Below are 13,352 nucleotides of genomic sequence, written 5' to 3'. Positions count from 1 at the left end.
TGGGGCCCTGAGTAAAGATCCAGGAGAAACCATGATGATCGTGTCCTCCACGGTAAGCCACGTCTATCCCAGGGATAGTGCTGCACTGTGAAAGATTACTGTGGAGCCAGGGACAGTTAACTGGAGGTTAGATGACTGGTGCCATTGCTTAGTTTTCTTTTTATCCACACTCTTCTTTTTGTTCCTTTGCTGGCTCCTCCTCTACCTTAACTTAAATGTTGGAGTGCCCCAGCCATGGGTCTTGGACCTTCCTATTCTCTGTCTACACTGTCTCCCTAGGCATTGGCATTATCTTCATGAGAATGATTCCCTAATGTATATCTCCAGCCCAGGTCTCCTCCGTGACTGGACTAGTGTGCCCACCTCTCTACTCAACACCTCCACCAGGATACCTCACAGGCATCTCATACTTAACATGTCTAAACAGAACTCTTCATTTCTGCGCCTATACAAACCTCCTCCTCCCACAGACTTCCCCTTTCCCCTAGGTTTATTTAACATGCTTATTCAACAAATATTTATTAAGTACCTACTATAGCAGTGAACAAAACAGGCAAAACCCCCTGCCCTCATAGACCTTATATTCTACTGCTGGGGGACATACAATAAACAGGAAAAAAATAAGTAAATTACATCACACATTAGGAGAAAATAAATGCTAACGAAAAAACAAAGCAGGGAAGGGATACAGAATGCAGGGGATGGGGACTGAAACTTTTAAAAGACCAAGTGAGAAAAGCAGGAGATGAGGTCATGACCTCATGAGCTTTTACTCCAAGGATGATGGAGGATTTTGAACAGAGGCTTCATATGAGTGGATTTCCATTTCTTTTAGCTGCTGTGAAGAAATTGGAGGAGAGGCGGTAAAGATGAAAGCTGGGAGACTAGTTAGGGAGCTCTTGCAATAGTCCAGGTGAGAGAAGGTGAATTCAGGGTATTTGGATCAGGAAATAGTGTTGGAGCTGGTGAGATACGACCAGATTCTGGATATATTCTAAAGAGGGGGGGTTGTCTCATATCCATCCAGGTACTCAGGCCCCAAATCTAGATCTTATCCTTGATTCTTCCTTTTCCCTCATATCCTATATTCAATCCATCAGTAAGTCCTTGTGATTCTACCTGCAAAATATACATCAAAGTCACTATTTCTGCCCATCTTCACTGCCCCCACAACCCAGCTAAACCCCCTGAGTTTACCTCTCTCACTTGGATTGCTACAATAGCCTCTTCATCTGATCTCTCTCCTTCCTCTTTTGCCCCCCTACAATCCATTCTCCACAAGTAGACAAAGGGATCATTTAAAAAATTAAATCATATCACAGGATGGATGCTTTTGCTTGTCATACTTTAAGGGCTTTCTAATGCGTTAAGAATAAGGGCCAAGGGGACTTCCCTAGGGGTCCAGTGGTTGAGACTCTGCTTCCACTGCAGGGGACATGGGTTCGATCCCTGGTGGGGGAACTAAGATCCTGCATGCTGTGCGGCATGGCAATAAATAAATAAATAAATAAAATTGTTTAAAAAAAGAATAAAGATCGGGGGCTTCCCTGGTGGCTCAGTGGTTGAGAGTCCGCCTGCCGATACAGGGGACACGGGTTAATGCCCCGGTCCGGGAAGATCCCACATGCCACGGAGCGGCTAGGCCCGTGAACCATGGCCGCTGAGCCTGCGCGTCTAGAGCCTGTGCTCCACAACGGGAGAGGCCACAACAGTGAGAGGCCCGCGTACCGCAAAAAAAAAAAAAAAAAAAAAGAATAAAGATCAAAATCTATACCATGAACTACAAGGCCTAATGTGATCTGCCCTGATGACCTCTCTATTCTCATCTACCTCCCTCTTTTTCTTGATCATCCTGTTCTAGCCACACTAAACTCCTTCCTCCTCCTCAAACTCACCAAGCTCTTTTCTGCTTTGGAGTTATGCTGTCCCCTCTGACTAGGTCATCTTAGCCCAGCTCTTTGCCTAACTGGTCCCTTATCAGCTGTCAAATCTCAATTCAATTGTCACCTCCTTAGAGACCTCCCTGATAACTCTCACCTAGTATAGCTACTATGCTATATCTAGTATAGTCCATCACACCTTGTATCAGAAAACACAGTCTTTCAGGGGAAATAAAATAGGTTAATACTCATTAAGCAAGATCACAAATGAACAGGGGACTCTTGAAGCAGAAGGCTATCATACACTGTCAGGGCCAGAAGCGCTAGCCTCCCATCTGACACTTGAATCGCCTGGCAATGTCCAGGTGATGTGTGCTTGACACCTCCACTGACACCACCCTAGCTGCTGGACAGCTTTGGAATTGTATCTTTCTTATTCTGAGCCGCAGTATGTTTCTCTAAGGCTATTACCCTTTTGTGCCCCTCCAAGGAAGCATAAAACAAATAGAAACCCTCTTTTAGAGGACAGTCTTTCTGGTTTCTCAAGACAGCTCTCACACCCCCAAACTCCCAACTTTTCCTGTAGTTTTGTCCTCCCATCTCCAGGGCACTCTCCTCTGAAGGTGCATCCTTGGGTCGTCTTACCTCCCGGGGCCCACAGCTGCCTCCAGGAATCCAGGTGGGGTCAGGCTGATGGGAAGGGCACTCCTTCTCCCAGGGCCTCTACCTTCTAGAACCGCGGCCTACAACCCTCCCTCCGTTCCTTAGACATCAACCTCCCTGCCCCTTCTATATGTCACATCTCTCCGGCTGGAGGGAGCTCAACATCATCTCCCCGTGTTGTGCCTAGCACAGGGCCTGCCACAGAGTAGTTTCTCTAAAACCTTTGGTGGAATCAAACAATCCATAATTGGTCCTGAGAAACTATCAAAGAGTCCTAGACGTCTCAGGAGGCCGCAAGATTCGGAAGCCGAAATCTAGTCGGCCGCCCGGCCCCACCCTCGGGCCAGCCCCTTCCAGCGTTGCCTCATCTCGCTACTCAGGCTATCCTGCCCCAAGTCTCGCCTTTCCCTTTAATCACTTTCTCCAACCTGGATCCTATAATCCCTGATGCCTCCCTATATGTTGTCCCAATTGGGAAAGCCTTTAATTTTGGCCGTTAACAAAACAGCCAGACCTTCGCTGCCACGGCCACGGCCACGCCCCCTTACCCAAGTTACCGGGGTGAACCGGAAGGGGTTGCGCAGCCCTTAGTTCGTAGACCCGGAAGTAGACGGGCCTCACGGAAGCCGGCTTTGGCCCTGCGGCTGCTGCCGTCGCCGCGGAGAAATTGTTGGAGCTGGCAGCCTAGGAATGGTGAGACCTCGCGGTTCGCCTCTGAGTGTTCTGAGCAGAGTTGGGGATGAAATGGAGTTCTCCAGAGTGCCGCTGGGGACGACACCCCGCCAGGTTTGGGGCCCCGCCCCGGGAGCGCCCCGATAATCTGCGCATGCGTGGGCCGGACCGGGCCAGAAGCTGGTCCTAGAAGTTACGCATGCGCAAAGGTGGCATGCCGAAGGTGGGGTGAGAATTGGTCTGGGAGTCACCCTTTCCCCGCCACCGGCCCGTGGGGCTTAAACCAAGGCTGCGAGGGCATCGGGGTTCACTCGGTGCTTTGCTTTTGCGTTGCAGGGCTGACTTCGTCACCACTCCTATCCCGAGCCCGTGAAACAGACGTGGACTAATCCCCTACTGTGGGTGTGCCCTTGGGGGGAGAACGAGGGGTGGAGGGCCGGAGAAGGCAGGCGGCGCTGACCCTGCCCCAGTCTACCCGCGGAATCGGGCCCTTCACCCTCTCCCCAGGTGGCAAGATTCCCAGCCGTATCAAATGGTACGGCGCGAGGAGCGCACCTGGGGGCAGGGCTAGAACGCTGCGCGGAGAGACGCCCTGGTCAGAAGGGGCGGGACTCTCCGAAGCGGCGCGCTCCGCAGAGTCCCTACTACCTGAGTTCTCCGGGCTTAGGCGAGGGCCCCCCCCAGGGTGGTTGATATTTGCTCAGTTCCCAAGCCGCGTTTTTTAGCTTCCACGAGGTACCACCCACTAAATCTTCAGCCAGAGCTTCAGATGAAAAAAAGTGAGATGGACTGGTGGGAGTTCAATCTCCGTTTCCTTTTCCCTGCTCTGGGCTGGGAGGGGAGCTGAATGGGCAGCTGACAAAAAGTGAGCCAAGAATCCCTTGTTTCTTGCTAGTTTATTGTCAAGGCCCTTAACCTAGGGGCTATGAGTAGAATTAGAGTGGTTTGTGAACCACTCTAATGTGTACATTTTTCTAGGGTCCATAGCTTTTATCACTGTCTCAGAGATGTCGGTGACCTTCGAAAGGCTACTGGTTTATCAGGGTCATATTGGCAGAATATATTGTGTCTCTTCTCCTGGTGTTTTCCCTAGCTTATGGGATCCTGGGGACCTGTTCCAGTATAAGGAGGTGAAGCTGGCCAGTTCGAAACCTGAGCCTCAGGGAGCCTCATTTCTCCTTTGCAGAATCTCTTCTCAGCCTCTAAGCTCACCTGGTCAGAATCCTTGGATGAACCTGTGGGACCCTTCCTTCTAGCCCTGTGGTTTGGAACCAGTGGCTTTGGGACTGTGAGAGGATGGACAAAGGTAGTATGAGGCCGGGCCAGCTCCCCAAACGCTCAGGCGCCAAGCATCTGCTGATTCCACCCCGTGCCTGGCACGTGTGTCTTTCGGTCCTGGCTGGGCATTGCCACCTCCCCCTGGGCCAGCACCACCCACGTACCTCTCAGCAGAGGCCACAGTTGACTGACTTGCTGTTGAGCTGACGCTCTTTGGCATGGCTGCATTTTGATGGCAGAGGGAGCAGTTATGCCCAGAGCCCGGTGTGTCGGCATCACCAGTCTGACCTGAGCACCATGTGCTGCACGACATGACACGTGGCACCGGGAGAACTGCCCAGCGTGGAAGGTCTGGGCCCAGATGGGATCTGGATGGCCAAGGAACTCCCACCTTAAAACTTCAAGTGTCAAGGAAGCAGGGGAGGGACCAAGAGGGCTGGTAGGGGAAGGGGGGCTGAGGAGGGTTCCCATGTGCAGAGGCTCAGGGCTCTGCTAGGCATTTAGGAGGCCTGGGTTCACCACTTCTCTTCTTCTAGATTCTCAGGGGCTGCTAGATTCATCCCTGATGGCATCAGGCACTGCCAGCCGCTCAGAGGATGAGGAGTCACTGGCAGGGCAGAAGCGGACCTCCTCACAGGCTTTGGGCACCATCCCTAAACGGAGAAGCTCCTCCAGGTACTAGGGTTTGAAGGGCCAGAGACTGAGACTGCTGCATGCCTTCACCCCTGTTGGGAATGGCTCCCTGAGCCCCTCTGGAGCCCAACTGTTGGCAGACTCTTGTGCTTTTCTTGTCCCTACTAAGTCCCTCCCAATGAGACTGAGAGCAAGGGAGGGAGATCTTAGGTTTTGGACAGGAAATCTTTGTGGTACAGTACACTGTCATCTCGGGTGGAGCATAGCAGTTCCATGCCCCATCCACTGAGCCAGAGCAGTTAGCATCCTACCTGCTGGGAACCTGCTCTACTTTGGGGGCTGGGTGTGTGTGAGTGGGTACTGGGGATGGGGCACAGAGCGTTCACTGGGTAGGACTCTTCTCAGGTTCATCAAGAGAAAGAAGTTTGACGATGAGCTGGTGGAGAGCAGCCTGGCTAAGTCCTCTACCCGGGCAAAGGGGGCCAGTGGGGTGGAACCAGGGCGCTGTTCGGGGAGTGAACCCTCCTCCAGTGAGAAGAAGAAGGTAAGGATTGGGAGACGTGGGGAATGGAGAGGGGTGGGGGCCAGTGCCAGATTTTGTGTTTCCCCACAACCTTTGCCAGCTGGCAAGAGCCCTGCAGAGGAGGCTTGTGAGAGGATCAAGCTGCCCCGGCCCACCTCAGATGCCTCCCTCCTGGGAGCCCATCTCTCGCTATTCCGCTTCTTGCTGCGCCCATCACCACCCTGTCAGTGCATCCTGTGTCACATTCTGTGTGGGAGGCATAGAGCATGCATCTATTCTGGGAGCAGACAGCCTGTTCCGAGCATTGCTGGCTGTAAAAATAACCCCCAGGTGGCATTGCTCTGGCCCCAGACACTGTACCAGCAAGAGTGTTTTCCTGGTATCCTCCCCACCCACCCTCCATGCTGGGGTTGGGGGGCGCCACCAGCAAAAAGAAGACCCCATATGGTCAAGGACTCTGTAGAAGTACTTTGATGGGGGCGGGAAGGGGGAGGGATGGGCACTGGAAAGCTAGGCCCCCTGCCTGTGGCTTGTTGTTGGGTGGGGCTGGAGCTGCCACACAGTGTGCGAAGCTCTAGGCCTGAAGCCCTAGCTGCCCTGATGAGCTCACTCTGCTCCTGCCCTCTGCCCAGGTGTCCAAGGCCCCCAGCACCCCTGTGCCGCCCAGCCCAGCCCCAGCCCCTGGACTCACCAAACGTGTGAAGAAGAGCAAACAGCCACTCCAGGTGACCAAGGATCTGGGCCGCTGGAAGCCTGCGGACGACCTCCTGCTCATCAATGCCGTGTTGCAGGTAGTGCTTCCCACCACAGGGGTTGTGTTCGCCTTCTCCCCGCAGCCTCCAGTTCCCAGCCCCCCATCTAGCCCGGCAGTGTCCTGTAGGTGGCCCGGGAGGGTTCTTCCCAGCTCTGAGGCTGGAGCAAACCACTCTGGGGCCTTGCAGACCAATGACCTGACATCTGTCCACCTGGGCGTGAAGTTCAGCTGCCGCTTCACCCTGCGGGAAGTCCAGGAGCGCTGGTACGCCCTGCTCTACGATCCTGTCATCTCCAAGTGAGTGGGCTGGCCCCAGCAGCGGCGCGGTGCTGGGGACACCAGAATTTGGCTCCTGAACAGAAAGAATTGTACAGGGGAGGGGCCTGAGAGGCAGGGCTCCTTGGGGTCTTGTATCTTCTGAGATGATACTGGAGACCTGCCAGGCTTCAGGGGGAAGCTGCTTCCTGATACCAACCCTGCTAATCCAGGCTGGATGTCAGGAGCAAGGACCTGGAAGCCAAGGAAGTAGCATGAGAGAAAACACCACATGAGTGCCAGGAGCCCTGTTCTACCACCGTGTGCATTGTGGTTTGGGGCGGTCACCTCCTAGCCTTCCCACACTGACCTCCCACAGTTTCTTCCTCCAGAAGGAGTTGGAACAGAAGAGCACCAGGGCCTCTTCCAGCTCCAACAGTCCAAATACATCTATGCACACACACAACACACACTCTTCCTTCTCAGTCACTTCATTTGACATCATCAGAATTTGGTCGAATGCTTAACACCCATCTTCTACTCCACAGCCCCTGTCACCACTTAAGCTATAGCCACAGCCCTGATATACCAGGAAATGGGCAGGGCACAGCTTGGGAAAGAGGAGGTGGCTAGTGGGTGGCAGCTTTGGCCAAGTAAGGAGAAAGTTCTTGGGGCAGGAGCAGCAGCTGGTCTCAGGATCTCCCTCCGGACTGGCCTGTAGGCAGCTGTGCCCTTGAGCCTCTTCACGGGGTTGAACACAGGAAGCTGAGTTTTCTGAGTTGCCTGTTGATGTTTTCGGCAGACGCACGAGGTCACAGGTCCTGTGCTAAAGCCTTGGGCTCTTCCTGTAGAGGGCCTGGATCTTTGAGTTCTGGATCTCAGAGGCCTGCAGGCTTTGGAGAAGTAGGAACCCCAGATTGCTTGACACCCTTCCTTCAACCCTGCCCTGCCCTCTATCTCCCTCCTGCCCAGGCTGGCTTGCCAGGCCATGAGACAGCTGCACCCAGAGGCCATTGCCGCCATCCAGAGCAAGGCCCTGTTTAGCAAGGCTGAAGAGCAGCTGCTGAGCAAAGTGGGATCGGTAAGGCTGAGGGCTGGTAATGCCGAGGGGCAGGGCAGGAGCCGGCTAACCTGGAAAACTGACTGCGGGGAGGCTCCACTGCTTGGAGACGCATGTACACCTGCAGGGCCTTTGTGGACCGGGTCCTCAGGGAGAGCCAAGCCTGGCTTCCTGGGCGGCAGTAGCTATCACTTTTTCCACCTCCTTCTGGGGACTGGGGCAGGGGGCACGGATGGTACAGCAGAGACAGGAGCAAGGAAACCCAGATGCCCAGAGTGTGCTTCTTGCCCTCCAGACCAGCCAGCCCACCTTGGAAACCTTCCAGGACCTGCTGCACAGACACCCTGATGCCTTCTACCTGGCCCGTACTGCCAAGGCTCTGCAGGCCCATTGGCAGCTCATGAAGCAGTATTACCTGTTGGAGGACCAGACAGGTAACTGGGCCCAGGAGCTGGCAGAGTGAGGGTGCGTGTATGTGAGTGTGAAGCGGGCTGGACACAGCTGACCTCAGGTGTCCTGTAACAAATCCCTCCGTGGCCCCCAGTGTCTTGTTCGTCTCTTTGCAGCAAAAACCACTTCCTTCCAGAGGGAGGGAGAGTGGCTGGAATGGTCTTAGGATCATGGTGAGGGTAGCCAAAATTGCCTAGAATCCTGAACAGAAAGACTAAATGGCAGAGTTGTCTCCCACTTCTTGACTTTTTTGGGTTTTTTGACATGTTTTACCATTACATAAATAATAGTATATTCTTCACAAGTAACATTCAAACATGAGTAAAATGTGAAAGTCCCTTCACCGCTCACCTGTCCCCCTTTCCCACCCACTTTTTCTAAGGCTTTCTGCCCCTTCCCTCTCTCCACACTCCTTCTCACTGCCTCTCCTTCCACCAAGCATTTGTGCTGTGGGGCTGTCTTCAGGCCATTCCCAAATCCCTGCAGGGACTTTAACCCAGGCCGCCTGTCTTTCTCCTTTCCCAAGGGCCAGAAAGCTTCCTCTCTTCCCTCACCAGCAAAACTCTCACTCTCCTAATAACAGATACTAGGAAAGCAGTCTGATTAACCTGCAGGAAGCTCTTCAGTTAGTTTTGGGTTTCAGGGTCAGACTTTCACAGTCCAAGCACACTTTACTTCCTAAAGATTATTGCACGTTGGCTACTATGTAGTTGTTTGTACTGTTCTGAAAATGAAGCTTCAGTTCTGCCTGTCACCTTACTCGCTAGGCCCTGCAGCTTCTGGATAATAAAAGATTCCTACCAGAGGATTTTAGGAAATCTTGTCGGGGGAGGCCCCATCTTTCCTTCCTGAGGATCTCTGAATTTAGTGCCCAGTGGGCAGCCGTCTTTATTCCAGATATCTGCTGCTTCCTCAGGCTCAGCTATCACTGACCTCCTGCAGAGAGAACAGACACTGGATAAAGTTTATTTTTGCTGCTGTTGCTAGCTCCTTTGTCACTATTTTAAAAGTTACCTTGTGTATATTTGTTTTTTTGTTTGTTTGTTTTTAACAAGTTTATTTTATTTTTGGCTGCATTGGGTCTTCATTGCTGCGCGCGGGCTTTCTCTAGTTGTGGCGAGCGGGGGCTACTCTCCATTGCAGTGCGTGGGCTTCTTGTTGCGGTGGTTTCTCTTGTTGCGGAGCACGGGCTGTAGGCACGCAGGCTTCAGTAGTTGTGGCACGCAGGCTCAGTAGTTGTGGCGCCGGGCTTAATTGCTCCGCAGCATGTGGTATCTTCCTGGACCAGGGCTCGAACCCATGTCCCCTGCATTGGCAGGCGGGTTCTTAACCACTGCGCCAACAGGGAAACCCCTATTGTGTATATTTGTTAACGTAAAGGTATAATTTTTCTCTTCAAGGGTCGTCTTATGTGGATATTTGATTTCTCCTTTGCTATTTCATGCTTGGAGTCCCTAGGAACAGGGAGTATACACTGCTTACCTATCAAGTCAGCTGAATATTAGGTTGGTAGGATTCAGGCAGTTCTGGCAGGGTGACTGCCCCAACCCCATCTCCCCACAGTCTGAACTAAGGTGGAGGGCGGTGGTGGTGGAGCATTTGTGGCTCCTATGCAGCCCCCCTCACTTCCCTGGCAGTGATGATACCTCAGGGGTTGTCAAACTCCTCAACCAGCAGTCTCACTAGCTAGTCGGAGCTGCTGCTGAGCAGACGCTGCAGCCCTGGGAACAACTGACACTAAGGCAGGAGTTCTCAGATTTGGGGACCCCAATCGCTTTTACATTTTGACCAGAAAAGAACTGAAAAACTTTCATAAAACAATATTTATCCTGAATACATCTGATGGATTCTGATATTATTGCATTCCATTTCTTTCTTTTTTTTTTGGAAAAAAGTGAATTTCATGACCTGTTAACGTGTCATGACCCACAATTTGAAAACACTGGCTTAAGGCTCCCTTCTGACACATCCTGAGTGAGACTTGACAGGCATGTGCCTCTTAGCCCTTTGCCGAATGTGGCAGAAAATGTTTGGGAGCATGTGATGTGGTAGAAGAGGCAGTTTGGATTTGGAATCAGGAAAGCAGGCCTTGATTCCTGGCTGTGTCCTGAACTAGTCTCATAGCTTAACCCTTCCTTCTGTATCTGTTTTCTCATCTGTAACGTGCAGCTAATAGTAATGCCTTCCCTATGTAGTTCAAGGCTTTGTAAGTGAGAACTCTTCGCACACTGAAAAGAGCGCGCAAAGGTCAACTTTTTTTTTTAATTATTTTATTTTTATTTATTTTTGGCTGCGTTGGGTTTTTGTTGCTGCACACGGGCTTTCTCTAGTTGCGGCAAGCGGGGGCCACTCTTCATTGCAGTGCACGGGCTTCTCATTGCAGTGGCTTCTCTTGTTGCAGAGCATGGGCTCTAGGCGTGCGGGCTTCAGTAGTTGTGGAGCTCAGGCTGTAGAGCACAGGCTCGGTAGTTGTGGCACACGGGCTTAGTTGCTCCGCGGCATGTGGGATCTTCCCGGACCAGGATTCGAACCCATGTCCCCGCGTCGGCCGGCGGATTCTTAACTACTGCGCCACCAGGGAAGCCCCAAAGGTCAATTTTAATTCCCTTCCCTTTCTAGAACCACCTCTGTCCCCCAGCAAACCCCAGGAATGCTTTGTGCCAAAGTAGCGTGCAGTCTGATCTGCATGCATGCTGTTACCTGTATCAGGTTAACTTTTGTTGATTTCAGCACGAGACCGTCCCCATGGGCTGTCTTTACAGTTTGTCCTCTTAGTTCATTTGCTCAGCAGCTTGTGGTTGAGTAGGAGCATTGGCGCTGACCCTCCCTCTGTCCTTCGTTCAGTGCAGCCGCTGCCCAAGGGGGACCAAGTGCTGAATTTCTCCGACGCAGAGGACTTGATTGATGACAGTAAGCTCAAGTGAGTGGCTGGGGCCACAGGCAGGGCACAGAGAGCCGAGTGTCTCCCCAGGACAGAGCTCCCTGTGCTGCCTGGCCCTGCCTCTCCTGCTGCAGGGAACGGAGCCCAGCCCAGACTCGGCCTGGAGCTCCAGTTGTAGCTGTTAGTCTCCCTGCTAAGCGCCCTCCCAAGCCCCCCACCCCCATGTATCTTACCCCCACCCCAGGGAGGGAAGCTAGGCTAAGGCCAGAGGAGCAGCCCACGGGACCACTGGGCTGAGGGACTGAGGGATCCTACTGAGCCCAGTAGCACCTAATGGTGATGGCAGGTGAGCTCAAATTGGAGCCTGATTCATCCTTCCCTTCTCGCCCCCCAGGGAAATGCGAGATGAAGTCCTAGAACATGGTGAGTGTGCCCTGGTGGGGACAGTGAGGGGGTGGGAGCTCCTGCGGGAACAGAGAGAAACAGTACAAGGTGCTGGTTACCTCAGAGTGTCCTTCATTACCACCCCACCTCACCCCAGAGCTGACAGTGGCTGACCGGCGTCAGAAACGAGAGATTCGGCAGCTGGAACAGGAACTGCATAAGTGGCAGGTGCTAGTAGATAGCATCACAGGTGAGGAGGCCGGGGGACCAGCAGGGTCGTGCTCCAAATCCCTTCGTCCCTCCCTGCGCCCCCTTGGCTGCTTAGCTGGGTTCACCCTCGTTTCCCAGACCTCTGGCTCCTTTCCCTTAGTGGATCTTGCCCTGGCTCCCTGCCTTCCATGCTGTGGCTCTTAAGAGCGGGCTCCTCTCTGACGTGAGCTGCTCTCCCCCAGGCATGAGCTCTCCGGACTTTGACAACCAGACCCTGGCAGTGCTGCGGGGCCGCATGGTGCGGTACCTGATGCGCTCGAGAGAGGTGAGGCCAGCCCAGCCCTCGCTGTCCTCATCCCCATCCCCACCCCTACCTCCCCCTTCCTAGGTTCCCCTCCTCCGTCGATCTTCCCCTCACTGCCCTTTCTGTGTCTGGTCCCTGATTTCTCATCTTTCCTGGGCCTGTGTGGACTCCTCCCCATTCCTCAGGTTCCAGCCCTCACCTGCCCCATTTCTCCAGATCACCCTAGGCAGAGCAACCAAGGATAACCAGATTGATGTGGACCTGTCTCTGGAGGGTCCGGCCTGGAAGATCTCCCGGAAGCAAGGTACCAGCGGGAAGCAGCGTGAGGATGTTGCTCCCAGCCTCTCGCTGCCCTCCAGCCCTGGGGCTTGGTCTCCGTGGGAACCTCAGGGACTGGGTGGGGCTGAGGAGCTGGCATTTTAAGATCTCTAACTTGGGAGACCTGGGTGCCTTCTAGCGGCCCCAGGAAACAGAGGGAACATGGGGGTTTCAGGCCCTCTTCGGGCCTTCCCCCCATCCCATCATACCCCCGTTCCTCTCTATTCCCATAGGTGTCATCAAGCTGAAGAACAACGGTGATTTCTTCATTGCCAACGAGGGCCGGCGGCCCATCTACATCGATGGACGACCTGTGCTGTGTGGCTCCAAATGGCGCCTTAGCAACAACTCCGTGGTGGAGGTGAGCTGGGGGGAGGTGGAAAGGCCGGGATGAGCCCCATGGTGTGGTGAGGCAGCGTGTGGGCCTGCCCCGGCCCCCAGTCTCACCTCCGTCCTTAGCCACCTTCTCTCCCGCCCGCAGATCGCCAGCCTGCGATTCGTCTTCCTCATCAACCAGGACCTCATTGCCCTTATTCGGGCCGAGGCTGCCAAGATCACACCACAGTGAGAAGTGTTGGCAGGACCCATGGGCTCTCTCTGGCCTCAGTTTCCCCTGCCCTCCCAGACCCCTGGAGCTTGCAACTCAGGCTCCTGGTAAAACCAGAGGGGGCTGCGGGAGACTCAGCTCCCGGCCCCTTGCTCTGAGCCTCTGCGGGAGGGCGGGGCTGGCCCTGGGGAAGCCCCTAGAGGCTGGGCCCCTCAGGCTGCCTTAGTGCCAGAGCCCCTCGCCTTCTCTCTGCAGAGGCCCCTGCCCTCTCCCCCAGACGCCCACGTTGGCTCCGTGGCTCCAGCTGGTTAGCTTCAGACTTTCCCTTTATTATTTTCTTTTGTAAATACAAAGCACTGAGTTCCCAAGTAGTTTCTTTTATTATTCTTTTTTTAATATAAAAAATGTGGGGACAGGTGAGGCAGGGGCACATGCAGGGGATAGCAGAACCCCTCCTTGGCCTCAGGCCACTGTCCCCCAGCCTGCAGAGGGAGATGAGACGTCAGAGGAGCAGGCTGAGGTGAGGAAGGGCCCCAGGAG

At 53.9% G+C, this 13,352-nt stretch overlaps 1 protein-coding gene across 1 annotated transcript; it reads left to right on the top strand.

The window, feature by feature from the left end:
* Positions 1-4,406: 4,406 nt before the first annotated feature.
* MCRS1 (microspherule protein 1) lies at positions 4,407-13,122 on the top strand. The gene is made up of 14 exons (XM_082849723.1): positions 4,407-4,521; positions 5,030-5,168; positions 5,532-5,670; positions 6,282-6,440; positions 6,591-6,700; positions 7,631-7,739; positions 8,014-8,152; positions 11,013-11,088; positions 11,444-11,472; positions 11,591-11,683; positions 11,886-11,968; positions 12,164-12,251; positions 12,499-12,626; positions 12,747-13,122. The coding sequence occupies exons 1-14, from the start codon at positions 4,512-4,514 to the stop codon at positions 12,831-12,833; spliced, it is 1,389 nt and encodes a 462-aa protein (XP_082705849.1). The 5' UTR covers positions 4,407-4,511; the 3' UTR covers positions 12,834-13,122.
* The last annotated feature ends 230 nt before the right edge of the window (positions 13,123-13,352 follow it).

This window comes from Leucopleurus acutus, assembly GCF_964270905.1.
Source record: "Leucopleurus acutus genome assembly, chromosome: 11".
Taxonomy (NCBI): Eukaryota; Metazoa; Chordata; class Mammalia; order Artiodactyla; family Delphinidae; genus Leucopleurus; species Leucopleurus acutus.
The sequence above is the reverse complement of the archived record's forward strand: the minus strand, read 5'-3'. Positions and strand labels throughout refer to the sequence as shown.

Coding starts and splice junctions, on each gene's coding strand:
- MCRS1 (XM_082849723.1), top strand. Junction 5,671..6,281: donor CCTCCAGTGAGAAGAAGAAG/GTAAGGATTGGG, acceptor CCCTCTGCCCAG/GTGTCCAAGGCCCCCAGCAC. Junction 6,701..7,630: donor TACGATCCTGTCATCTCCAA/GTGAGTGGGCTG, acceptor CCTCCTGCCCAG/GCTGGCTTGCCAGGCCATGA.